We start from the raw sequence: 25266 nt of genomic DNA, 5'->3' as shown, positions 1-25266 counted from the left end.
CAGTGGAGCAGAAGCAAAACCACATGAAGGCACTGCTATCTGTGTTTGTACAACTGGGTTCTCTTAAACCTGCTAAATGCTTAAAAATTAGATCCTACTTTTCACCCTGTTTGGGTACCCCCCCCCCACATAATCCTCTCAGCAAATTTGTGAGAGGTAGGTGAGGCTAAAAGGTTATGATGGGCCCAAGGTCACCTGGCAGGCTTCCTTGGCTTAGTGAGGGATTTGAACCTGGTCATCACAGGTTCAAACTCCATCATCACAAGTTGCAGTCCAACACTGAAACTACTACACCACCCCACCCCTCAGATTGGCAGGGAAATTGCACAGCAACTTTACATGCCTTCAAGTGAAGTTGGCACATGGGGCTGCTTCTAGAATGTTCGTTGACAAGGGAGATATCCTCCTTCCTGAAGCTTCACTCTAGGGTCCCATTCTGTGGAGGAAGCTGCTCCACAGTGGAAAGGGCCAACCATATTACTTCTGAACTCTCTGAATATATCTGGTAAACCTTATGTTTGTAAGGGGGGGAGGGGAAGGGAAGACAAGAGTGACGTGCAAATGCTTCACTGGTGAGAACAGAAAACAAAACTTGGATCTGGTGTTACTTACTCTGGATATCAGAAAACCAATGGGCAGTAGCTGTGAATTGTGGGTATTTGGAGGCCTTTGCATCAGTGAAACCACAACGTTAAAGGTATTCGGGTCAGGCTCTGGCACCTGGATGGAATACTGAGCCTTTCTTGACAAGACACCTGTGTGGAAAACAAGCCCACATGCAACAACTGAAATCCATATGCTGTATCTAGTGAACCACAAGTTAAATTATTTCCCATCTCCCCCTCCAGTTACAGCTATTCTCACCCCTCTCCCGGAAATGACACCCTCAAGATTCAGGGAAACCTGAAGAAGCATGCTTGGCCACAAGGCATAGGGTTTGCAATAGGAAGGGAAAACAGGTGAAAATCACCTCTCAGCAATTGCAAGTAAACACTGGATATGACCTATGAAATCCGAGGTTTCAGTAAGACATGGACATCCAGCTACAACAACCAAACAACTTTACTGGAACCAGAAATACTGAACAACAACAATCAGGACTGTGGAACTTATATATACAGCGGGCACTAGTGGGCAAGCGGCTGGGTGCGGGAGGGCCCCCCGGCCCCCCTCCCCCTGGGCCTGCTCCCCCCCCCGGGCTGTGCATCCCCTTCCCCCCTCCCCCCTGAGGCCCCGACTTTGTCCCGGGAAGCCTTTCCTCCAACGCAGCGGGCCTGCTCCTTTCCCCGGGACGAAGCCTTTCCTCCCACCCCCAAGGCCTCGAAGCCTGCTGTGGCAAAGCCTTTCCTCCCTCCCTCCCCCGAGGTCCCGGCTTCGGTGCGGCGAAAGGAACAGGTCCTCCGCGTCTCCGACGCAGTGGGCCTACTCCATTTGCCATGCGGAAGCCTTTCCCCCACCATCCCCCCCAATGTCCCGGCGTAAAGCAATGGTCCAATGGATCAGCTCAAGAGGTGCCTTTTGTTACCGACAACTTAAATCACCCTTTTTTCCCCCCTTCCAATTTGTCAGTCCCAACCCCATTGCATTATGTTGTTTCATTAGGAATTATTGCTTAGACTCACGTTATTTTATTTTCAAATCCACTTTCTGACTGACTAGCTTGGTTTTACAAGGAATTGTATCTATTAGATTCATATGTTATACACATGCCAGTGTGCTTTGTAATCAATTTACTGAGTGATTTAATAGTTCTATCATAGAATAGAATCACAGAATCATAGAGTTGGAAGGGGCCATACAGGCCATCTAGTCCAACCCCCTACTCAACGCAGGATCAGCCCAAAGCATCCTAAAGCATCCAAGAAAAGTGTGTATCCAACCTTTGCTTGAAGACTTTACTGGAACCAGAAATACTGAACAACAACAATCAGATTTGTGGAACTTATATACACACTAGGCACTAGCGGGACTGTGGAACTTACATATACAGTGGGCACTAGCGGGCAGGCAGCTGGGTGCGGGAGGGCCCTCCAGACCCCTCCCCCAGGCCCCCTCCCCCCAGGCCCCCTCCCCCCTGGGCTGGGTGCCCCCTCCCCCCTTCCTCCCACCCCCTTCCCCCCGAGGCCCCGGCTTCATCCTGGGAAGCCTTCCCCCCCACTTTTACTTGTAATCTGCCGTGAGACACAGTGATAAAGATGGACTATAAATGAAAGTAAACAAATAATGAACTGGTAAACTGACCCATCAACCATTGCTGCTGCTATTGTGCCTGGATACAGAGAATATTAATGGCGATACCATGAAGGAAAAGGAAATGTAAATTATTTGCATATTCCAGTTAAGCTCATTGCTTTACATTACTTGGCAATTTGGGGAAGATATAAGTAGAGGTCTGGGCCACTTATAGCCTTTATAGCCTTTACCAGAGCTTCCTCTTTCAGAGGATCCTTGGGGCCATTGGCTGACATGCATATCCAAGGACCATGTTGCATTGCTGTGCTCTCCGTAGTTCAGGAATGTTGGTGCATTATTGCAGATACACAGGGAGGAGAAGTTGTCAGTGAAATCTTGGTATGATATCCTAGTAAAAGACAAAACATTCAAGTTCATTTAAGTTTTTGTCTGTGGTTACATCTAGAATGCATCTAAATTTTGAGGGAACTCCCCTACCCCAGCAAGTCCACCAATAACCCTACATTACAATACAGGTTTAAATAGTAGAAAAGGAGAATTCAAAGAAAATTAAGGGGCCCAAAGTCCATGTAATTTTCTTAGAATAGGCTTTGTAGACTACAGCAGGATCCTCAACAGTTAACCATTGCAAAACATGCTGTAGGCATGGCAGTCTTAAATCTATTGCATAAGAAACATGTCAAATCATACCAGAATTCACCATCATTCTTGTTCTGATGAAGGTAGTTCTTATATTCAGCTGGAACTTGATCCCACTCCACCGAACTGTAAAATAGGACGAAACCTATTCACAGCATGAAGGATGCAGATCATCTGTTTAGCTCCTTATACATTTTAATATTATTTAATCCCTTATTTAATAACATACATTTTAAATCCAGAACAATTTACTTTTAATATTTTTTGCATCTCATCATGAATCATAATCCAATATTTCCTTACCTTCTGGCAGGTCCAGCACATATGATAGAATGATGCATTTATGTCCTGACATTTCCCAGTATTTGCCATGATAACTTTTAGTGATTCTTGCTATATCTATATGCCATCTAAAACATTTTATATCAGTTTTCTTTTAGTATCTGACAGTCTGCAAATTTCAACTCACTAACCCACAATCCCTCCCATTGGTAAATACTCTCTAATATTTTGACCAATTTTATCATAGAATCTTTAACTTATTCTGTTTCAGGGTCATACTGCAACAACAGTTTATAAATTTCACCTAGCAAATGTTTTGTAACACCTATTATCAAGTTTACATAAGCAGTCTCTCAGCTGACCGCCTTCTTTTGTAAGTTATTCTTTCAATTCTGATAATAAATTAGCCAACATATATTCTTTCTTGCCATTCTTTTATTTTCCATTGTTTGTCCATTATGTTCTCATTTTCATGTACATCGTGTCTATTTTCTTTCTTGAACTTAAATCATAATGAACATTTATTTTAAAAGTCAGTGATGAAAGTGATTATAGAATCATAGAATCAGAGTTGGAAGGGGCCGTACAGGCCATCTAGTCCAACCCCATGCTCAACGCAAGATCAGCCCAAAGCATCCTAAAGCATCCAAGAAAAGTGTGTATCTGTCGTGGTTCGGTCCTTGGTGGCTGGGGAACCGGACCGAACCCCGCCATCAGAGGCGCCCGCGATCACGGAGGTAGGGCATGGTGATCATAGGCAAGCCGGCAGCTGGGCGCCCCACCCGATCGTTGAGGTGGCAATGGCCGCTAAAGAACCTCAATGTCCCCCTCCACCTTTTGACAAGGGCCCGGAGATGGCCCTTTGTTCCAGGAAAATGGGCCATCAGGAACCCCGGAAAACCTCGCATATGTGCATGAGTCATGATTGTATCAGCATGTTCCCTCCGCAAGTACTGGGTGGGGCAATACAGCCTAAGGAGGTGGGTTTTGTATAAAAGGGAGCTTCCACCTGGAGTTCGGTGGAAGCTCTTACTCCATACCAGCGGACTCCACGTTGCTGAAATAAAGCTTGTTCCTGTTGTATCGTTCACCAGGCCTGGCGTGACGTTTTCTTCAAAGGGGCACCCTGGTTTTTCAGTTAGCAAGCGGGTCCCCGACATCGTAAGAGCTTCCCACCGAACTCCAGGGTCGGCATCGCATCCGAGCGCTTATCGGGACGGATCCAGAGATGGCGTTTTCAAGCAACGGGGCGGTCTCGACCCCCACGAACCCCGGGAACATGAGTTTAATGTCCCCGGGAGATTTCCTCCGAAAATCGGGGGGCCAGGAGCAGCTGTCCGGGACCCCGAGACCCTCGGCAGTGGCGGCCAAGGGAAGGCGCCGGGCCATGGGGTTCCCAAGCACGGCGGGGAGCGCGCCGAGGTCTGGGGGGTTGGCCCCAACCTGGGACACCCAGCTGAGGCAGGCGCTTCGCCCGGTAGGACCTGAGGAATCCCTAGAGGACCTGCGGCGGGCCATGGCGGACTTGGCCAGGCGCTTGCAGGCAGCTGAAGCCCGTGAGCAAGCTCGGGCCGGGCCCGGAGGGACTGGTAATACAACGGCGGGGGGGATCGCGTCGAGTGAGGACGTCTCCAGCGACGAGGACGAGCCCGGCACTGGTGAGCGGGCCCCGGACCCCGACCCGGAGCAGTTTTCAGTCCCGAGTAGGCGAGACGGCCAGCGGAGAGGCGAGACAGCAGAGGATCTCGGGGGAGCGGGGGAGCCGACGGGGCGGCGAGAGCCGGACCAACGCAGGAGCGACGTGCAAGGCAGGGAGCGGCACGGCGTCGTTGGGCAAGTTGGTAGCCGGTGGAGCGGAGCAGGACGAGACGGCGGACGCCGAGAATCCCGGATCCGGAGGGGGTCGGACTACTCTCCAAAACGTTCCCCCCCAGAGCTTAAGGCGCGTTTCGACGGGACGCCGGACGACCTCCCGCAGTTCCTCCTCCACGCGCTGACGCATGCCCGGAGGTATGGAGACTGGTATGAGGACTCCGAGGACTTGGTCTGGGGGGTGGCCTCGTGTCTCCAGGGCAAGGCGGGTCAGTGGTACCTAGGGTTGGCCGAGCGCGGCGACCCGGCAACTCGGGACCTGCAGGACTTCGTGGTCGCGCTCCGCCGACGATTCCAGGACCCCCAGGCTGAGGACAAGGCAAAGAGTCGGATCAAGGGACTTCGACAGGGTACTAGGGGGGTTATGGACTATATAGACATTTTCCGGAGGGAAGCAGGCAAGGTGTTCTCCTGGAACGAGGAGACCCAAATCGAGTACTTCCGGGAGGGCCTTAACCCGAAGCTTAGGGAATGGGCCGTGATCAAGGGGACGGAAGAAGATCTGTCTACACTGGAGGGGTGGTGTTTTGTGGTCGCCAAGCTGGAAGCCAGCCTGGGTTGGGCCGCCGCACCCCCCCGGGAGGCCAAAGGCGGGTCAGCCGAGGCGCCGAGACCGGGCCCCGACAACTCTCGCCCCAAACGACCCCCGAACCCCGAGCGGGAAAGGAGACGCCGGGAAGGTCTGTGCCTGAAATGCGGGGGGTCAGGACATTTCGCAGCAGCGTGCCATCGGCAAGGGGGGGAGGACCGCGGGCTCTCCCAGGGGGGAGGTGCGAAACACCCCCAGCAGGCACGCCGGGCGGAGGACCTCCGCAACGAACCGGGAAGCGCCCAGGCGACGGGAAACGGCCAGGACCTGCTGTAGACGGCGCCGGGCAGCAGGTCCCGCGGTGCGAGGGAAAACCCCTACAGCATGAGGCGCGACCTCCGAACGTGGTAATTTTAGAGCTCCGGAACCCGGAGAACGGACTAAGTTGGGTGGGGGAGGCTCTTTTGGACTCTGGATGCGACCACAGCATGGTCCACCCCCAGATAGCCCGGGCTTTGGGGCTACCGAAGCGCATTCGGAAGGTTCCCCTGGTTTTCGTCCAGATGGACGGCAGCCCGATTCAGGGGGGACCTTTCGGGGAGGAGGTGGGTCCTATCGCCATCCACATAGGGGACCACCAAGAGCTGCGGTGGCTGATCCAGGTCCCCGTAGCGGGATATCGGGCGGTGTTGGGCCTGGATTGGCTGAAGGAACACAACCCCGTGGTGGACTGGCGGGCGGGGACCCTGAAGTTCGACTTGACGGTGGGTGCACGGCATCGGGTCCCCCACGAGAATTCCAGCCACAAGAGGACGGCGGCGCGTCCCAGGGGAGCGGCGGCGGCGCAGCAGGAGATACCAGAGCCCGAGGTCCCGCCAGAGTACCGAGACCTCGCAGCCGTTTTCAGCGAGCGGGAAGCGGACGAGCTACCCCCACACCGCCGCACGGACTGCGCTATCAACATCCCAGAGGGGGCGGTACTACCCAAAGGGCGCATCTACAAGATGAGTGAGGGTGAGCTCAAGGACCTCCGGGAGTTTTTGGGTAAAAATCTGGCCCGAGGTTTCATCCGGCCCGCTTCCAGTCCCATGGGAGCTCCAGTCTTGTTCGTCCGGAAAAAGGATGGGTCCCGACGGCTGTGCCAGGACTACCGGGGCCTCAACGCCATCGCAGCGGGGAACGCTTACCCCCTCCCGCTGATCCCGGATTTGCTGGCCCGGCTGGGCAAAGGGACTCTGTTCACTAAGCTGGACCTAAGGGAGGCGTACTACCGGGTACGCATCCGGGAGGGGGATGAGTGGAAAACAGCGTTTAACTGTCAATTGGGACAATTCGAATTTAAAGTGATGCCGTTCGGTTTAAGCGGGGCACCTGGGGTTTTCATGAGTCTAATTAATGAGGTGTTGCAGGACCTTCTGTTTCAGGGGGTGGTTGTTTATTTGGATGACGTCCTGATCTACAGCCAAGATCCCCAAGAGCACGTGACCCTGGTGAGGGAGGTGTTAAAGCGCCTGCTGGCAAACCACCTATACGTGAAGCTGGCTAAGTGCGAATTCCACCGTCCCTCCCTGGACTATTTGGGCTACCGCATCTCAGCCCAGGGCATAGCTATGGACCCCGAGAAGGTGCAGGCGGTGCTGGCCTGGGAAAGGCCCCGCACCCGGAAACAGCTACAAAGCTTCCTGGGGTTTGCTAACTTTTTTAGAGGCTTCATCCCCAGATACTCCTCCGTAGTGGCTCCCCTCACGGACTTGCTAGGTACCAAGGGGAGAGGTCCTCGCGCCACGCGGCCCAGCGCAGCGCTCGGCTGGAATGAGAAATCGGAGGCAGCGTTCCTGGCCCTCAAGCAAGCTTTCGCGTCTGAGCCCACGCTACTGCACGTCGACCCAACCCAGCCGATGGTGGTACAAGTCGACGCCAGCGACGCAGCAGCCGGGGCGGTTCTCTTGCAGCGAGACAAGGCGGGACAGCTGAGGCCGGCGGCCTACCTCTCACGAAAATTCGCCGAAACGGAGCGGAACTGGTCTACCTGGGAGAAGGAGGCGTTTGCGATTAAGTTCGCCCTCACCGAATGGCGGCATTGGCTGGAGGAAACAGAGGAGCCGTTCGAGGTCTGGACAGATCACAAGAATCTGGAGGCGCTCCGGCAACCGCGATCCCTGAACGCCAAACAGATGAGGTGGGCGGAGTTCTTTTCGCGGTACAATTTCAAGCTTGGTCACATCCCCGGCAAAGAGAATTTCCTCGCGGACGCCCTCTCCCGTCTGCCGCATTATGGGGAGGGGTACGCTCCCTGCACCAGGTCCGTGTTTGGTGAGGAGCAGCTGGGACGGGGGGTCGTCACTAGGCGTCGGGCCAGGGAGGAATGGGAGCCCGACCCGGCGACCGCCCCGCTCCGAGACCGCCTAGTGGCAGCCTACGGGACAGACGAGGAGCTGGCTGAGCTCCGGGACTCTTTGATTTTGGACTCCGGTCTCTGGCGGAGGGGGGAGGCTGTCTACGTCCCGGAAGGGCTACGACGGGAAGCCCTCAGCCTCTGCCACGATGCTAAGACCGCCGGGCACTTCGGTTTCGTAAAATCCTGGAAGTTGGCCCGGCGGCGGTTTTGGTGGCCCAGTCTGCGGCGGGACACAAAAGCTTACGTCAGTGGTTGTCCTGTCTGCCTGACCTGCAAGCCGGGGGTTGGCAAGCCGAAAGGTCTGCTGCACCCGCTCGAGGTCCCGACCCGGCCGTGGTCAGTGATCTCCATGGACTTTATAACAGACTTGCCTCCCAGCAAGGGGAAAACGGTGATCTGGGTGGTGGTAGATCTATTTTCCAAACAGGCCCATTTCATTCCTTGCGCCAGTGTCCCCAGTGCCTCACAGTTGGCTCGGATGTTCCTGGATCACGTGTTCCGACTGCACGGGCTGCCGGACAAGGTGATTTCCGATCGGGGCTCACAATTCGTGTCCCGGTTTTGGCAAGCTTTCCTGCGCCTGTTAGACATCGAGCAAGGGCTGAGCTCCGCTTACCACCCCCAGACGGACGGGCAGACCGAGCGGGTTAATCAAGTACTGGAGCAGTACTTGCGGTGTTTCGGTTCCTATCATCAAGACACCTGGGTGCCCCTGCTCCCCCTGGCCGAGTTCGCGTACAACAACGCAGACCACAGCAGCACGGAGATGTCGCCTTTTGCCGTCGTCTACGGGACAGACCTGAGACACTTCCCGGAGCTTGGAGAGGTCCCCGCCCGGGAATCGGCCGACCTTCGCGAGTGGGGGAAGCGTGCCGGGAGCTGCTGGAAGTCGCTGCAGGAGCAGCTCCACAAAGTCAAGGCAGCGCAGAAAGAGGACGCCGACCGGAAGAGACGACCAGCTGAAGAGATCCGACCGGGGGATCGAGTTTACCTTTCCACCCGGAACCTACGGTTGAATTTGCCCAGCAAGAAGCTAGGCCCTCGGTTTTTGGGGCCTTTCGAGGTCTTGGCCCCGATCAACGAAGTTTCGGTCAAGCTCAAGCTCCCCAAGAACCTCCGGCACATCCATCCCGTCTTTCACGTGAGCCTTCTAAAAAAAACTCCGGACGGTGACGTTTGGCACCCCGTGTTTTCCCCGCCAGCGCCCGAGGTCCTGCCGGGGGGGGAGCACCACGAGGTGGCGGATATCCTGGACTCTAGACTCCACAGGGGGAAGTTGCAGTACCTCGTGGAATGGAAGGACTTCGCTTTGGGGGACCGGGAATGGGTCTGGGCAGCGGACGTCCTTGCGCCCCGACTCACTGAACGTTTCCACAAGCGGTATCCTGGCCGTCCCGGGGGGTTGGAGAATGGACCTTTGGGGGGGCAGAATGTCGTGGTTCGGTCCTTGGTGGCTGGGGAACCGGACCGAACCCCGCCATCAGAGGCGCCCGCGATCACGGAGGTAGGGCATGGTGATCATAGGCAAGCCGGCAGCTGGGCGCCCCACCCGATCGTTGAGGTGGCAATGGCCGCTAAAGAACCTCAATGTCCCCCTCCACCTTTTGACAAGGGCCCGGAGATGGCCCTTTGTTCCAGGAAAATGGGCCATCAGGAACCCCGGAAAACCTCGCATATGTGCATGAGTCATGATTGTATCAGCATGTTCCCTCCGCAAGTACTGGGTGGGGCAATACAGCCTAAGGAGGTGGGTTTTGTATAAAAGGGAGCTTCCACCTGGAGTTCGGTGGAAGCTCTTACTCCATACCAGCGGACTCCACGTTGCTGAAATAAAGCTTGTTCCTGTTGTATCGTTCACCAGGCCTGGCGTGACGTTTTCTTCAAAGGGGCACCCTGGTTTTTCAGTTAGCAAGCGGGTCCCCGACAGTATCCAATCTTTGCTTGAAGACTGCCAGTGAGGGGGAGCTCACCACCTCTTTAGGCAGCCTATTTCATTGCTGAACTACTCTGACTGTGAAAATTTTTTTCCTGGTATCTAGCCTATATCGTTGTACTTGTAGTTTAAACCCATTACTACGTGTCCTTTCCTCTGCAGCCAATAGAACAGCATCCTGCCCTCCTCCAAGTGACAACCTTTCAAATACTTAAAGAGGGCTATCATGTCCTCTCTCAACCTCCTTTTCTCTAGGCTGAACATTCCCAAGTCCCTCAACCTATCTTCATAGGTCCCTTGGCCCCAGATCATTTTCGTCGCTCTCCTCTGTACCCTTTCAATTTTATCTATGTCCTTCTTGAAGTGAGGCCTCCAGAACTGCACACAGTACTCCAGGTCTGGTCTGACCAGTGCCGTATACAATGGGACTATGACAACTTGTGATTTTGATGTGATGCCTCTGTTGATACAGCCCAAAATGGCATTTGCCTTTTTTACCGCTGCATCACACTGCCTGCTCATGTTTAGTTTACAATCCACAAGTACCCCAAGGTCTCGTTCACACACAGTGTTACTCAGAAGTGTATCCCCCATCCAGTAGGCATGCTTTTCATTTTTCTGACCCAGATGCAGAACTTTACACTTATCTTTATTAAATTGTATCTTGTTCTCATTTGCCCATTTTTCCATTGTGGTCAGATCTTGTTGAACTCTGTCTGTATCTTCTGGAGTATTTGCCAGTCCCCCCAATTTGGTGTCATCTGCAAACTTGATGAGTAGTCCTTCCGCCACCACATCTAGATCATTAATAAATATGTTAAAAAGTACCGGGCCGAGCACCGAGCCCTGAGGTACCCCGCTACTCACCTTCCTCCAGTCTGATGAAACACCATTGACAACAACTCTTTGAGTGCGGTTCTCTAAACAATTCCCTATCCACCTAATTATCTGAATATCCAGATTGCAGTCCTTCAATTTATCCATCAGAACATCATGGGGAACCTTATCAAAAGCTTTACTAAAATCCAAGTAAACGACATCAACCGAATTTCCACAACCCAACAAACCTGTCACTTGGTCAAAAAAGGAAACCAGGTTGGTCTGACAGGACCTGTTGGAGACAAATCCATGCTGACTTCCTTGGATCACCAAATTGTCCAGATGTTTGCAGATCACTCCCTTTAATATCTGCTCCATTATCTTACCCACAACAGAGGTCAGACTCACTGGTCTGTAGTTTCCCGGGTCGTACTTCCTCCCTTTTTTGAAGATTGAAATAACGTGTGCTCTCTTCCAGTCCTCCGGGACATCTCCAGTCCTTAAAGAGGTCCCAAAGATGATGGACAAGGGTTGTGCAAGTTCTCTGGAAAGTTCTTTGAGTACTCCATCCGGCCCAGGGGATTTGAACTCATCCAGTGCAGCTAAATGCCTCTCAACAACCTCTCTGTCCATGTCAACCTGCCACCCAGACACTATCTCTTGGCTACTGCCATCTCTAGATGTGCCTAAACCCTTTGACCTGTAGGTAAAAACAGATGTAAAATAGGTGCTGAGCCTTTCTGCTTTCTCTGCATCCTCCATTAGAGTTTGTCCATCCACACCCAACAGTGGGCCTATTGCCTCCTTTACTTTACATTTGCTCCTCACATAACTGAAAAATCTTTTCTTGTTACACTGGGCTTCCCTGGCCAATCTTAGCTCACTCTCAGCTTTGGCCTTTCTGATGATTGATATACAGTGCCTAGTAACCTGTAGGTACTCTTCTTTAGAGCTCTGTCCTTCCCTCCATTTCTTTTTTCTTTCTTAGTTTCTCTTGAAGTTCTCTGTTCATCCAAATAGGCTTCTTAGAGCTCCTGCAGTGTTTTCGTCTTTCTGGGATAGTCATTGATTGAGCATGCAATAGCTTTTGTTTGATTAGCGCCCACTCTTCACATGCTCCCTTCCCTTCCAGCATTCTCGTCCATGGTATGACACTTATCATATCTCTGAGTTTATTAAAGTTTGCCCTATGAAAATTCAACATCCGCGTCTGGCTACAAGATTCCTTGCCTCCCCATCTCAAAAGGGATTCTATGAGGACATGGTCACTTCCCCCTAGGGTCCCCACCTCCTTCACCTCATCCATCAACTCTTGCCTGTTGGTCAGTATTAAGTCCAGTATAGCTGAACCTCTTGTGGGTTCATCTACCATTTGATAAATGAAATTGTCAGCCAATCAGGTCAGAAAGTTGCATGACTGAGGATGCTTTGCAGAGTTTGTTTTCCAGCACGCATCTGGGAAATTGAAGTCACCCATGATTACAAAGTCCTGCCACTTGGATATTTTCTCAAGCTGCTCACAAAGTGCAGCATCCACATCCTCTCGTTGGTCAGGCGATCGGTAGCAGACACCAACCACCACACTGTTTGTTTTTCCCTCGCTTATTTTTACCCAGATGCTTTCCACTGTAGATACAGTCTCCTTCACTAGAATTTCCTGACAGGTAAGCCCTTTCCTCACATACAGTGCCACTCCTCCACCTCTTTGATCTATTCTGTTTTTTCTGAACAGTTCATATCCATCCACTATTACATTCCAGTAATCATTCCACCAAGTGGCTTCCACCAAGTGGTGGAATGATAATCATTCCACCAAGTTTCTGTGATGCCTAATAGATCATACCTTTCCATCAGCATGAGAAGTTCCAGCTCTTCCTTCTTATTGCCCATGCTTCGGACATTAGTATAAAGGCATCTGAATCCTTTTACTTTTGGTTCCCTATGAGCTGGCCTTCCTGGTTAGGCTGCCCCCGATCGGTCTCCTTCCTTATACTCCCTATGTTGAACGTCTCCTTCCCCTTGTGGCTTCAGTTTAAAGCTCTCCTGATGAATCTCCCCAGGTTCCTGCCAAACACATTCTTCCCCAACTTCGATAAGTGCAGTCCATCAGGTGCTAGTAGGCCTTCCTCAAGAAAGTTTATCCCATGGTCCCAGAAACCAAATCTCTCCTGCCGGCACCAACTACGCAGCCAGTGATTCACCTCCATTATCTTCCTCTCCCGACGCATTCCTCTTCCCTTGACAGGCAAGATTGAAGAGAATACCACTTGTGCCCCCATTTGCTTGAGCTTCCTCCCTAGATCTTGATAGTCTGTTTTAATAGGAGCGATGGTATTCACGGACATGTCATTTGTACCCATATGGACCATCAGAAATGGGTAGCGATCCATAGATTTGAGGAGTTTGGGCAGCCGTTCTGAAACGTCTTTAATTTTTGCCCCTGGCAAGCAACACACCTCTCGAGTTAGGGGGTCGGGCCCAGCCAGATGGCGATCCATTCCTCTTAGCAGGGAGTCTCCAATTACCAGTACTCTCCTTTTTCTTTTCTTCTCAACACCATTTCCTTCTATCCCCGTGGCCTCTTCACTTTGTCTTACACTTTGTTTTGGGACCTCTTCCCTCATTGACACTTGCACCTCCTCTGCAAGGGCCTGAAATCTATTTTGGAGCTCCAAAGGTCCCGAGAACCGTTGAGTCTTTTCCCTAACTGTCTGCAGAGGTTCCGTAATGAGGTCAATCCCCTTATCCTCTTTAAGACTTGTTGTATCCTCTTTATTCTGAGTTGCACAGCTCCAGTCTATGAACTCCTCCCCTTTCTTAATTTGGATCAGAGTAATAATCCTCTCTTCTAAGATCCTAATCCTTTCCTCCAAAAGTTTTACCAGCTTACACTTGGGGCAGATGTAGTCCATCTTGTCTTCAGGGAGGAAGGCAATCATGTCACACTCACTGCAGATGATGGGATGAGTGTCCTGGAGGTCCATTGTAACTTGTAGGCAGTGCAACTACTAGGGAAATATAATCTACAGATTCTAATTGCTAGGCCAAGAACCCCAGGCTAAGAACCGCAGGCCAAGAGCACTTTGTCTCTCGCCATTTGTCTCTCGCACTTTGTCTCACGCCTCTGGCGAGGAGCAGCCCTTTTTAATCCTCCCAGCAATCACCCAGAAATCACCTCACTCAGCACCACAATAGCCTCACCAGGTCGTCATCAGCAGCAGCACTCCCCAGCAGCTTTCTCCACGTGATCTCAGTTGTCTGAGCTCTGCCTCTGGCGAGGAGCAGCCCTTTTTAATCCTCCCAGCAATCACCCAGCAATCACCGCACTTAGCACCACTAGAGCCTCACCTGGTCAGCAGCAGCAGCAGCACTCCCCAGCAGCTTTCTCAACGTGCTCTCAGTTGTCTGAGCTCTCTACACTTAAACCATATCCTTAGCAAACTAATATTTTCCACATCTTGTTTCTTAATCAGTCTTAGCAATTTCCCTCTCATAAATAATTATGAATTCCTTCTTTAGTATCCATTGTCTTTAATTTAACTTTACTTCCTTGAGGGTTGATGAGCCAGTCTTATTCAAATCAATGTTGCTGTCTGTTTATATAAATACATATTTGGGACTGCAAGGCCTTAACGTGTTTATCACCTTATAACACCTTAAACATTACCCTTGATCTTTTCCCATTCCATATGAATTTATTTATTACTCTTTGCCAATAATGAATAATCGTATCTTCAATATGGATCAGTAAGATTTGAAACAAGAAGTTCATTTTAGGCAATGTAGTCATTTTAGTTGAATATATCCATCCTAACCAGGAAACCAGGAAACTAAACCATGTTTAATTTTTCCCATCTTTGTATGTCTTCAAATTATCTTTATCCAAATTTTCTGATAATTTTCTTTATTTCCTCCTAATAAAGGTTTTTAATTTGGTTTGTATACCCTTAGACACTTCTTCCAGGATGCTTTCTTTGATGTGATTTTGGACACCTAGAATCATATAATAGAATTACAGAATCATATAGTAGGAAGGTACCTCCATGGTCATCTAGTCCAACCCCCTGTATAAGGCAGGAACTCACAACAACCTGCCTACACACAGTGACCTCAATTTCAAGTCCAGGTGATCCCTCCACCAAAAATTTCCAGATTCCAGCCTGGCCTGGAGGAAATTCACCTACCATCTGACAGTGACGATCAGTGGGTATGCAAGGAAGGGCGACAAGAGACAAACCCTGGCACATCCCTTCCTGCCCACCCACTCAGAATCTGTCAAAATTAATAAAATCAGAATTTCTGTCACATGACTGTCTAGCTTCTGGAGATTCTATTTGCCCTGGATGAGAGCAAAAATCCAAATTGTGCCTTCCATGCCTAATATTTGTAGAAGTTAAGAGAAATGGATAATCGATTAGTGGATTTTAAACATTTCATCTTGTTTGGCACCAAGAACTCATGTCATCTTTCAGCAACCATTCTCTGCAGGCATAGTATTAACTATCTTGCTGCATTCTCAACCAGTAGTGTTTTACTAAATTGATAATTGTATTAGAACAAGTGTGAGTCCAGCAGTACCTTTAAGACCAATGAGAGTATAAGCTTTTGTGTGCGTACACATGAAATTGTACTATCTGTGTAACATTAACAGAACATGGATCAATAATTGCATTGATCTATTTTGTTTACCTTTAAGCTTGCTTCACCAGAATTTTAATTGCAGCTGGGATTCTTTTTTCAATTTTTGAAAAAAATTAAGGAACGCAATGTGCTTTTTTAGACATTATCTGCATTGCTTATCACATTCCTTGTCAGACATAAACTACCAGAGGATTTTCAATGGAGGCTATATATTAGTGATACCAGAGAAAAGAAATACGGCCACGTAAACAAATCTCAGTCTTATAAGATCTCTCATGCAGTTTTCTATCAGAAGGATAGGACAGGATCTAATGATTCCATTCTTCAATGGAAAAAGGAATTAAAGAAGGCTGCATCTACTGGGGGAAAGCCTAACATAACTGGCTTGCTAGATCCAAGCCATTTTGACTGAATTATTTGGTATCCAGTTTCTATATAGACTGCCAGAGCAAAATTTTGGTGTACATTCCAACCACAGTTTTTCTTTTTATGATTTAGCTAGCAATTGGTGGAGCAGGTTGTCCTCTCAGCCAATACACTGCTGTAGGTGCCGCTGGATTTTTTGCCTTGTTTATAATATGTTTCCACTCTTGGCGATTGGTGGCAATCGTTTTGGCCATGTGGATAGTCAATCGCTGGTTTCTAAGGTCTTCCTTCATCTGTTTAAGCCATGTTTTCTTTGGCGCCAGTCGCTGGATCTTCCATTCAGTTGGTCGTTCTTGCCAGGGGAGTTTATGAGGCAGTCTGCTGGTGTTCATTCTGCAGACATGGCCAAACCATTGCAGTCTGTGGTCTATGTGAACCACAGTTAAGCTCCTTTAGTTCTTCGTGATTTCAGTGGGAGAATGAAGTGTGATGAAACCAATAGGGCAAAAAGTACTTAATTTGTGCTCATACTGTTTCCAGTGAATATTTATGAGATATGAGGAAGGAATGTTCTGCCTTACAAGAAGAAAACATAACATCCAAAACATCCCCATGGAACCAATTCAAATTCCTGCTCTCACAAAATTTTCCTTTTCTCTTATGAATTCCACGTTTTATGCCCAGCTCCCAATGCTCAACAGAGTACAACTGACTTTGACTCCATCCATTAAGAGCTTGGAGTGCTCCTGGATGCTTCATTATCTATGGAAGCCCCGGTAGCTCAGGTTGCACAGATGGGCTTTTTTCATTTGTGCAAAATTAAACAACTGGTACCATGTCTGTGCCCTTCAGACCTGGCCACTGTGACCCATGCAATGATTACCTCCAGATTGGATTGCTGTAATGTGCTCTACACAGGCCTGCTCTTATACCTACTCCATAAATTACAGCTTATCCAGAATACAGTAGTGGGGTTCTGACTGGGACCCCTTGTCATCCATCCATCCATCCAGTGCTTCGCTGCTTGCACTGGTTACCAGTGGAGTACTGGAGTGTTTTCAAGGTTTTGGTTTTGACCCTTAAGGGCTTACATAGTCTGGGGCCATCATATATGTGAAATTGCATCCTTACATATACCCTAAGGACTCCCAGGGGTCCAACCTGCCAGAAATTCTTGGCCCAAAGCAATCCCGATTATCAACAAGGGCTAGAGTCGTTTTTAAATCTCCTCCTGGATCTCCATCCCCTCAATAATGACTCTGTTTCACTTTTTAGATGGTCGCCATACAGGGCAGGTTGGGTGGGAATGTTTTTATTGTTATTTTATACTTTTTCTAATGATAGTTTTTAATGCTTTGTAAGCTGCCCTAAGCCTGCCTTTAGGTGAGATGGGGAGGGTCAAAATCTAAAGAATAAATAAATAAAATAAATATCAAGTAGCCTATTTTTACATTCTTCTATCTGTCTATCTTTATATATTATTTATTTATAGTTTGTTTTTCTAACTGAGACTTCAGGTGGATGACACAGTAGAAAGTGATGTGATCAGTAGTATGAGACATCTACTAATCAATGCACTGGAACTGAAATTACAGAAATCTGAAACAAGCATGGAATATAATAGATATGATATTGACTGCAGATACAATGCAGGCACAAAATGGTATTATATCAGTAGAAAATAATGTAGTGATAGCAGAAGAATATATACAGCAAATTGATAATACATCCTATACACAGTGATATGGTCCACAATTCCTTTCCTTTTCTAAAGCCCCTTCCTGAAACAGTCTATTATATGACAGCCCTTTGTAAAAATGGCCTCCTGAACAATTCATTCAATCTGCAATTCATTCAATGACAGAATGGTGGAAGCCTTCCAGTCTTCCTCAGACGGGTCATTTCTCCCAGCGTGAGCCACACGAATGCATGCATTGAATACAAATTGCAGACTAGGCAAATTGTCCCAGTGGTAGCCCCCTTGCAGTCTTCCTCAGTAGAGCTTTCCTGATAACTACACAGCCCCCTTTTCTCTCATCCAGTTCAAAAGAACTCTTCCTTTCAACCCCCCCCTCCCCCCAAGCTGGCAATTCAATCATGGAGTGTCTATTCTCCAAGCTCTACTTTCAGGCAGGAATATAAAGATTCACAGTGCAAAATGGGTAGCTGAGATCCAATCAGCAGCCACCTGTGCTCCAATTGCCAAGCCACTCTGCCTTCTCTCCTCAACTGTGCCACATGCGGCACTAAGTACTAGCCTAGGGGCAGACAAAGAGTAAACCCTGGGACCCATTTTGGTGTGCCTGGGCTGGTTCTAGTACCGGAGCCTCAATATAAAAACAACCCCCTCACACACACACAAAACCCCACACAATTTCTTTAAAAATGCTCTGTTCACAGACATGCACATTGATTGCTTATTATGTTCTTTGGTCTTTTCAAAAATGTTGTACAGAGCACACTGAAAAAGGAGCTGCAATTGCTGTGCCCAATTACGCCAATCAAATTTTTCTGCTTTTGTAAGAGTATTGCTCTTCTGGATTATCATAGGTCAATCAAATACAAAGCCACCCAGTACATTCTGGATGCCAGGATTACTTTCCCAACATTTGCTTTAACATCTGTTGCCTGATTATTCAGGCAAAAGCTGCAGAGAACAGAGACTGTCTTTTTAGTCTCACAACTAATACAGTCTACAAGACTGTCCTTGGAAAATGTATATCATGAAATGAATAATATTTTAAAAATTAAGCAGAAAACAGTGAAACTTTCTTTTTTTTTTTTTTTTTTTATAATGATTTTTTTTATTTTCATAAAGATAAAAATATAATCATCATTTGAGAATATACGACCCCACATTGACTCCCCAATGATATAAACTTTTGCCCAAAACTCTAAGAGCCATGAGTCTAAGAGCCATCCACATTTCCACTACATTAAAAAAAAAAAAAAAAGCCTGTTTAGATATACAAAAGAAAAGTTATTATTAATCAACTTACTTGAGAGATCGTAGACCTCACATTAACTGCTTGATACAATCTGAGAGCTATCCTAGCAGATATTTCTAGGTTTGAGTTAGATGCTTAACATTAAACATTTCTTATAGCACAGTATAAGTTTTGGCCCTGTATCAATACCCTGATGAAGGGAGAGGAAAGTAGGGCTTTGCCTTAAAGATGTACAAAGAAAAAAAATTACAAAAAGATTTCATAATTTCTCCTTATCCTTAATACAGATACATCTACAAACCATTTATACTTGGCCCATTCTAAGAGCCATCCTGACAGGTATAAGTTGAGAGCTTTGCATTTTCTATAGATCAATATGAGCTTTGGCCCTATAACAATACACCAATAAAAAATAATAATAAGAGGGGAAAGCCCCATTTTATATTTCCAACGCTAACGATTATATTACCTATATGCCTACTAAGAAAAAGAAACAAGAGAGAAAAAAGGCACTGCTTCCCCTTTTTCATAAAAATAGCAATGTAGGATGCAGTATATGTTGTTAATACAGAGAATAATAAGATTTCCAGGTTTAGATTAAATGCTTAACATTAAACATAGAACAGTATAAGCTTTCAGTCTTCTATAGCTTCTCCTTATCCTTGGTTCTAATACATCTACAAAACAATTTATGCTTGACCCATTCTAAGAACCATCCTGACAGATATATTTTCAGATTTAAGTTGAAAGCTTAACATTAAACATTTTCTACAAGTCAGTGTAGGCTTTGGTCCTAGGACAATTCACTAATAGAAGAAAGAAAAAATAAGGGGGGAGAACCCCATTTTACATTTTCAGCACTAATGATTATATTACCTATATGCCTATAAAAGAAAAGAGACAAAAAAAAAAAAAACAAGAGAGAAAGAGACACTGCTTCCCCTTTTTCATAAAAATGGAAATATAGAATACAGTATAACATTAAACATAAAACAATATGAGCTTTCGGTCTTCTTAAGGGGGTCTCATCTCGAGGCTTGCTACATCTTGTCGTTCCCGTAAAATTATATTCTGTCCCATTGGCCTTTGGCGTAGAAAGTGCAGTTGTACTCTTTCCCGCAGAATATGCATCGATAAATCTTGAGGCCGTTGCACCTCCTGGACTCCAGTATCAATACAATTTTTTCCCCAGAGAGGTCCTTTAAATCGGTTACTTTCACTGCAGATCCATATTTCTTTTGATTGATTTTTGTACACTGTTGCTTTGAGATGGCTGTATGTCTTTTTAAAAAGGGTGTCCTTATCTGGGCTGCAGAACTCTGGCATCTCATTTTCCGTCTCCAGAATTTCAGATTTCTCTTCTACTGTTGGTTTTCCACCTTGTTTAGAGCTGTCATCAGCCACTGTTATTGATCCATTATTCCTGTTAAAGACGTCTTCCTTGGCATCTTGGGTCTCCTTAAAGATATGAATTTCAGATTTCTCTTCTGCTGTTGGTTTTCCACCTTGTTTAAAGCTGTCATCAGCCACTGTTATTGATCCATTATTCCTGTTAAAGACGTCTTCCTTGGCATCTTGGGTCTCCTTGAAGATATGAATTTCAGATTTCTCTTCTGCTGTTGGTTTTCCACCTTGTTTAGAGCTGTCATCAGCCACTGTTATTGATCCATTATTCCTGTTAAAGACGTCTTCCTTGGCATCTTGGGTCTCCTTGAAGATATGAATTTCAGATTTCTCTTCTGCTGTTGGTTTTCCACCTTGTTTAAAGCTGTCATCAGTCACTGTTATTGATCCATCATTCCTATTGAAGACTTCTTCCTTGCCATCTTGGATCTCCTTGGAGATATTTTTGATCAATCCATCTAAAAATACTTTGTAATCTTGGGTTTGTATCTCTATTAGATGAGCCAATCTTTTTAACATAGACATGATTTTGACTTTAAAAAAACCCGGCCCCAAACAATTTTACAAGTGGCCAGTAGAGGTCCTCTGTTTTATTCTCTAATGTTCCGGCACAGGCATGTGACGTATTGAAGCCGGTTAAGGCAGGGATTCTCGTACTGGCACAAAGTTCTCGTGAGATTTTTCCATTCACTGCTCTTATCTTTATCTCCGAAAACCAAAACAATTACAATAAGAGCTTTTGCCAATTAATTCGAGTTGATTTGAGTCCTTCTTCTGCTTAGTTAGGAGAATTAGCCTGCCTCTTAACGAGGTGGCTTCGGGCAGAGCAGAGTAAGAGGAGGGGGGAAACAAAGGGCTTTGATGCAGGAAGAGAGACGGAGAAAAAAAAAGCTAGAGATACTTGCAGTAAATGATGTTTTGGAACTCAGCCGAAGTCCTCCCCTCAGTTCAAAGCGTTCATTTGTGGTAAATCATCATGTAGGGTTGAAGCAGATACTTTAAGATTAAAGAAAGAAAAGAAAGTCCGAGGTAGAAAATGGCAGTCGTCCTCTGGACCTGGAACGCTGACAGCCTATAATCCAGGGAGATATACTCCCTAAAGGATTGGAGACGGCCCCAAGAACTTCCTGGGTAGAAAGGTGAGGTGGGGTTTGCGTACCCCTCCTCTTTTCTGCCAATTGCTTGCACAATTGACCCCTGTCAGGCTTCAGAGATAGCAGAGCAGATGCCCTGCCACCCTCTCAGGACGACATCTTTAGCCACACCCCCACAGTGAAACTTTCTTTATCTCACTCTGGTGCCTTTAGCCATGTGCCTCGAAGAAACTTTTATTGCATCTGTAATCAGAGGAGGGGTCCCTAACGTTTTCTTTAGCAAGAGCTACTTCTGAGTAAAGAAACATATCCCGAGCTTCTCACCTGCCCTAAATACACCCCAACATATTACCAGGTTTTCTTCTATCCTAGAAACAGAACATGGACTAGGAAGATCAGCAGAAAGAAAGCTCAGCAGCACAGAGAAAAATCCCATGAAATAAAAGACTGTCTTTACAAAATTAAGAAACCCAGGGCTGATCTGGGCTTCCCCCCGCCCTGGGTCTTTTTTTTTTTGGTAATAAATGTGAATTTACTGGGTCTTCTAAGAGATGCAGCAGCCAGCATGCTACCTATAGTTTATAAGCTACCTGTTGGAAAACTCTGATTTAGGATAATCTGAGATTGCTCTGTAATTATCTATTGAAATCCTGGGTTTGGCAGAAAGGAGTGAAAGATCTGGCCAGGTCTGAGTCAGAACAAATTACATATATGTGACTTCGAACAAAACCCTACTCACTCTTGAAAGGCCATTTGCACACTAAGACCCTAAAGCTTTCAGATTTCTTCTGGAAAGAATCCTGAAAGTTATTATCATACCCATCACTCCAAGATCCTCTCCATTCGCCATGGCCCCAAGGATTCCACATTCTGATCAAACATTCCTTCCTGTGCTTGTATGAAACCTATGAAAACAAAGCAAAACTTGGCATGTTTATGACATTCAGTTGAGAACAAAGCCATACAGACAAATTTGCCTTTATCCTTCAGTAAATTGCTTTAGCTCTTCACCTTGTCTGCCTGCAGCTAAAGATGGTGGCTGCAGTCTTGCACACAGTTATCCTTGTGCAATGCAATGGCATCGAAGCAGTCTAAGTATGCTCAGAATGCCAATCAATGCATCTCTGCTGGAGAGGAAGCAGAAGGAAGGAAATTACTTTGCCCAAGAAAGCAGAGAATCATTAACAGGCACTATTGTGGCATTCACGGGTGAAAAGTTTCACATTCCTCTAGTCAAAAATGTTAGTACAAGGATTCTGGAGAAAATATATGTACAGGTAGAGATGATTGTCAATATTGAAGGGAACACAATGTTAAAAGTTGTACAAACCTGTTGAGACAACAGGAATACTATATTGTGTGCGAACCTTTGATGTGATTCTTAAGCGATAGTAGTAGATTCAGCCTTTTAGGAAGCTAGTCCAAGAAGTAAGGCTCATATTTTATAACTTTACTAATTATATATTTTAATGTAATCATTTTTTAAGTTATTTAGGGTTGTGTTTTAATCAATCATGGTTATGTGGAATATGATGTTATACACCGTCCTGAAATGGTTTGCTGGGAGGGCGGTATATAAATAGAAAAAAATCAATCAATCAATACTGGCAGTCTTCAAGCAAAGGTTGGATGCACACTTTTCTTGGATGCTTTAGGATGCTTAGGGCTGATCCTGCGTTGAGCAGGGGGTTGGACTAGATGGCCTGTGTGGCTCCTTCCAACTCTATGATTCTGTGATTCTGTGATTTAATGGGGTTCACTCCAAAGAAAATGCACTTACGATTACTACCACTATATCCTATAGAAACAGTGCTGAAACCATGTAGAACAGGAGACAGAAAATGTATCCATGCCCTTGAATTTTGATTTTAAGCATAATGTTTCAGCTGATAGAGTCCTGTAAGATGCTTTTTTTTATAATAATTTTATTGTTTATTATTATATAAAGCATTTACAGAGAAGTTGTAAAGAAAAAGCGACCAGTTGATATGGTTTGCCATCTCTTTTAACATAGATATTTAGTTCTCATCACATATTATTCCTAGTCTAGAAGTTTTTACCATTTTTCTTAGCCAAGTGATTGTTAATACATATGAGATCTGTTATAGGAATACATTCTGTTATTATCTTAAATGATATTAGGTCAGTCTCCTTCATAAATTGGCCCTGACCCAAGAATTACTACTGTTGTCTTGTTAATGCCTATAAAATATGGTTTGTCATCCTCTTTTAGCATACATATTAACATACATATTCAATTCCCATCGCATATTAATCCTGATCTAGGAGTTATTACCATCTTTCTTAACAAAGTAGTTGTTGATACATAGGAGAGTATAATCTATTATAAGGATATATTCTATTATTGTCTTAAATGATATAAAGTCAGTTCCCTTCATATATTGGACCTGTCCTAAAGGTTGCTACTGCTATTTTTCTCCCAGGAAGCCAGGAGAATACTCCATTGTTCAGCTCATCTTTCAGGTGGTCGCAGAAAATGAAATTGTGTCTTTTTCCATAGTAGAGTGTTTCTGATTGTCCTTCTGTCAGGGCCAGAGAAATCTCTTACTTGATTCTTGCTTGTAATCGCCTTTGAGGGGGCTCTGAATCCTTTGTCAATCTGGATCTCTTCCTCTGGTCGCACAGAAATATCTCCTGATAGCTTCCTAGTTGCTGTCGCTTTTGAATAGACTCTTTTTATTTTGCTGATCCAAGTCATTTCCTGCTCTGAATAGACTTCCAGGTTTTTGGTACTTTCCTTCTGTGAATCTGTTTTCCCAGGTTCTTTAAAGATACTTTGGGTTTTTACATCTCTGGCACTCTCTCCCTCCAGTTGATTAGCTTCCAGACATTGAAGTTTCACTTGATTTACTGTTAGCTGAGCTGCGTCATCAGCTGGTCTCTCCGGACCTTGGGCTCCATCCAAAAGCTCCCCCTTAGTCCCCGAATTTCCTTTTCCAGCTTATTGACTGCTTTCAGTATCTCTGAGTTTCCTTTGCATAACAAATGGAAAAGCTGTGCCTTAGTTAATTCTTCCATAGTTCTAGGCAGTCACAAACTGTAAACAGAAAGTCTCGTAAGGTCTCGCGGGAGCACGAGCGATCCCAAATTATCAGTTTGTCGATCTCCGTATCAAGTCAAATTCCCCCACTGAACCTTCACCCATAAATCTTCAAAGCACTCTCTTTTTTTGGTTAATGGGTGTAATTAGCTGGGAGTCTCTCACTCGGGGAAAGAAGGAATTTGCTTGTGAATTGGTTGAGGGGGGGGGAGGGAAGAGCTTGTGGGAGAAGAGAGAGAAAAGCCAGAAAGCTTTCAATTCTTACTGTTGTAGGTTCCAGCTTCTGTCAGCTTCTGCTCCTGTCGATCTGGTAAATGATGGTCTGGGAAGAATGTGAGGTCGGCTGGTCGTTTCAAGCTTGTAAAGTTGTTTGCGACAAAGACGCCATCGTGACCTTGAGCACAAGCCGCTATTAATCCAGGGAGGTCTTGCTATCTCCCTATGGATCTGTAGGACCCTCAGGTCACCGTTCCCGGTTCCTGGGGCGACCGGTGAGCAGATTTGCGTATCTGTTCAGGTCAGCCAGGTGCAGAAGCCCCTGACCCTCGGCATGGCTTAAGAGCTGAACAGAAGTCCAGCTTTCTTTATGGCGCCATCTTCAGTTCGCCTCGGGAAACGCCGAGTCCTGTAAGATGCTTTAATAAAGGAAAAGACACTCTAGAGCAGGGTAGTCAAACTGCGGCCCTCCAGATATCCATGGACTACAATTCCCATGAGCCCCTGCCAGCATTTGCTGTCCATGGACATCTGGAGGGCCACAGTTTGATTATCCCTGTTCTAGAGGATACTACTGTGCATGGTATTACTACTTGTTCCTGTGTGTATTATCCTACTATGTAATCTCTGTGTTCTTTAACATAGGGATACATATGCTTGGTTTCATCTCACGCAATGGCCAACCAATTCCCTTGAATGGCCAATAACAGGCCAAAGAGGCTAAATCTTTCCCTGATGTTGCCTCCAGGCTCTAAGATTCAGAAGATTAATGCCTCTGAATGTGGAGGTTACCCACAGCACCATGGCTAGTAGCCATTGATAGCCATTGACAGTCCAAACAAAACACATACACATTGCAGGTAAGGGGCAG

At 46.6% G+C, this 25266-nt stretch overlaps 1 protein-coding gene and 1 long non-coding RNA gene across 7 annotated transcripts in view; one reads left to right on the top strand and one right to left on the bottom strand.

The window, feature by feature from the left end:
• Positions 1–25266, bottom strand: part of LOC143839167 (calpain-13-like) — a 132238-nt gene that overhangs the window by 40699 nt on the left and 66273 nt on the right. For all 6 annotated transcript variants that reach the window (XR_013231656.1, XR_013231652.1, XM_077341002.1 and 3 more), the window contains 4 exons: positions 21938–22023; positions 2884–2958; positions 2424–2581; positions 613–755 (listed from right to left, as the gene is read on the bottom strand). Coding sequence is in view for 4 of the 6 variants with exons in the window: in XM_077341002.1 (XP_077197117.1) it covers positions 613–755; positions 2424–2581; positions 2884–2958; positions 21938–22023 (462 nt within the window). In the remaining 2 variants the exon portion in view is untranslated. The remainder of the gene's footprint in view (positions 1–612; positions 756–2423; positions 2582–2883; positions 2959–21937; positions 22024–25266) is intronic.
• LOC143839218 (uncharacterized) overlaps positions 1–25266 on the top strand; it is a 121154-nt gene that overhangs the window by 90141 nt on the left and 5747 nt on the right. The gene's annotated exons all lie outside the window — the stretch shown is intronic.

Source organism: Paroedura picta, chromosome 1, assembly GCF_049243985.1.
Source record: "Paroedura picta isolate Pp20150507F chromosome 1, Ppicta_v3.0, whole genome shotgun sequence".
Classification (NCBI taxonomy): Eukaryota; Metazoa; Chordata; class Lepidosauria; order Squamata; family Gekkonidae; genus Paroedura; species Paroedura picta.
This window is presented reverse-complemented; position numbering and strand designations above follow the sequence as displayed.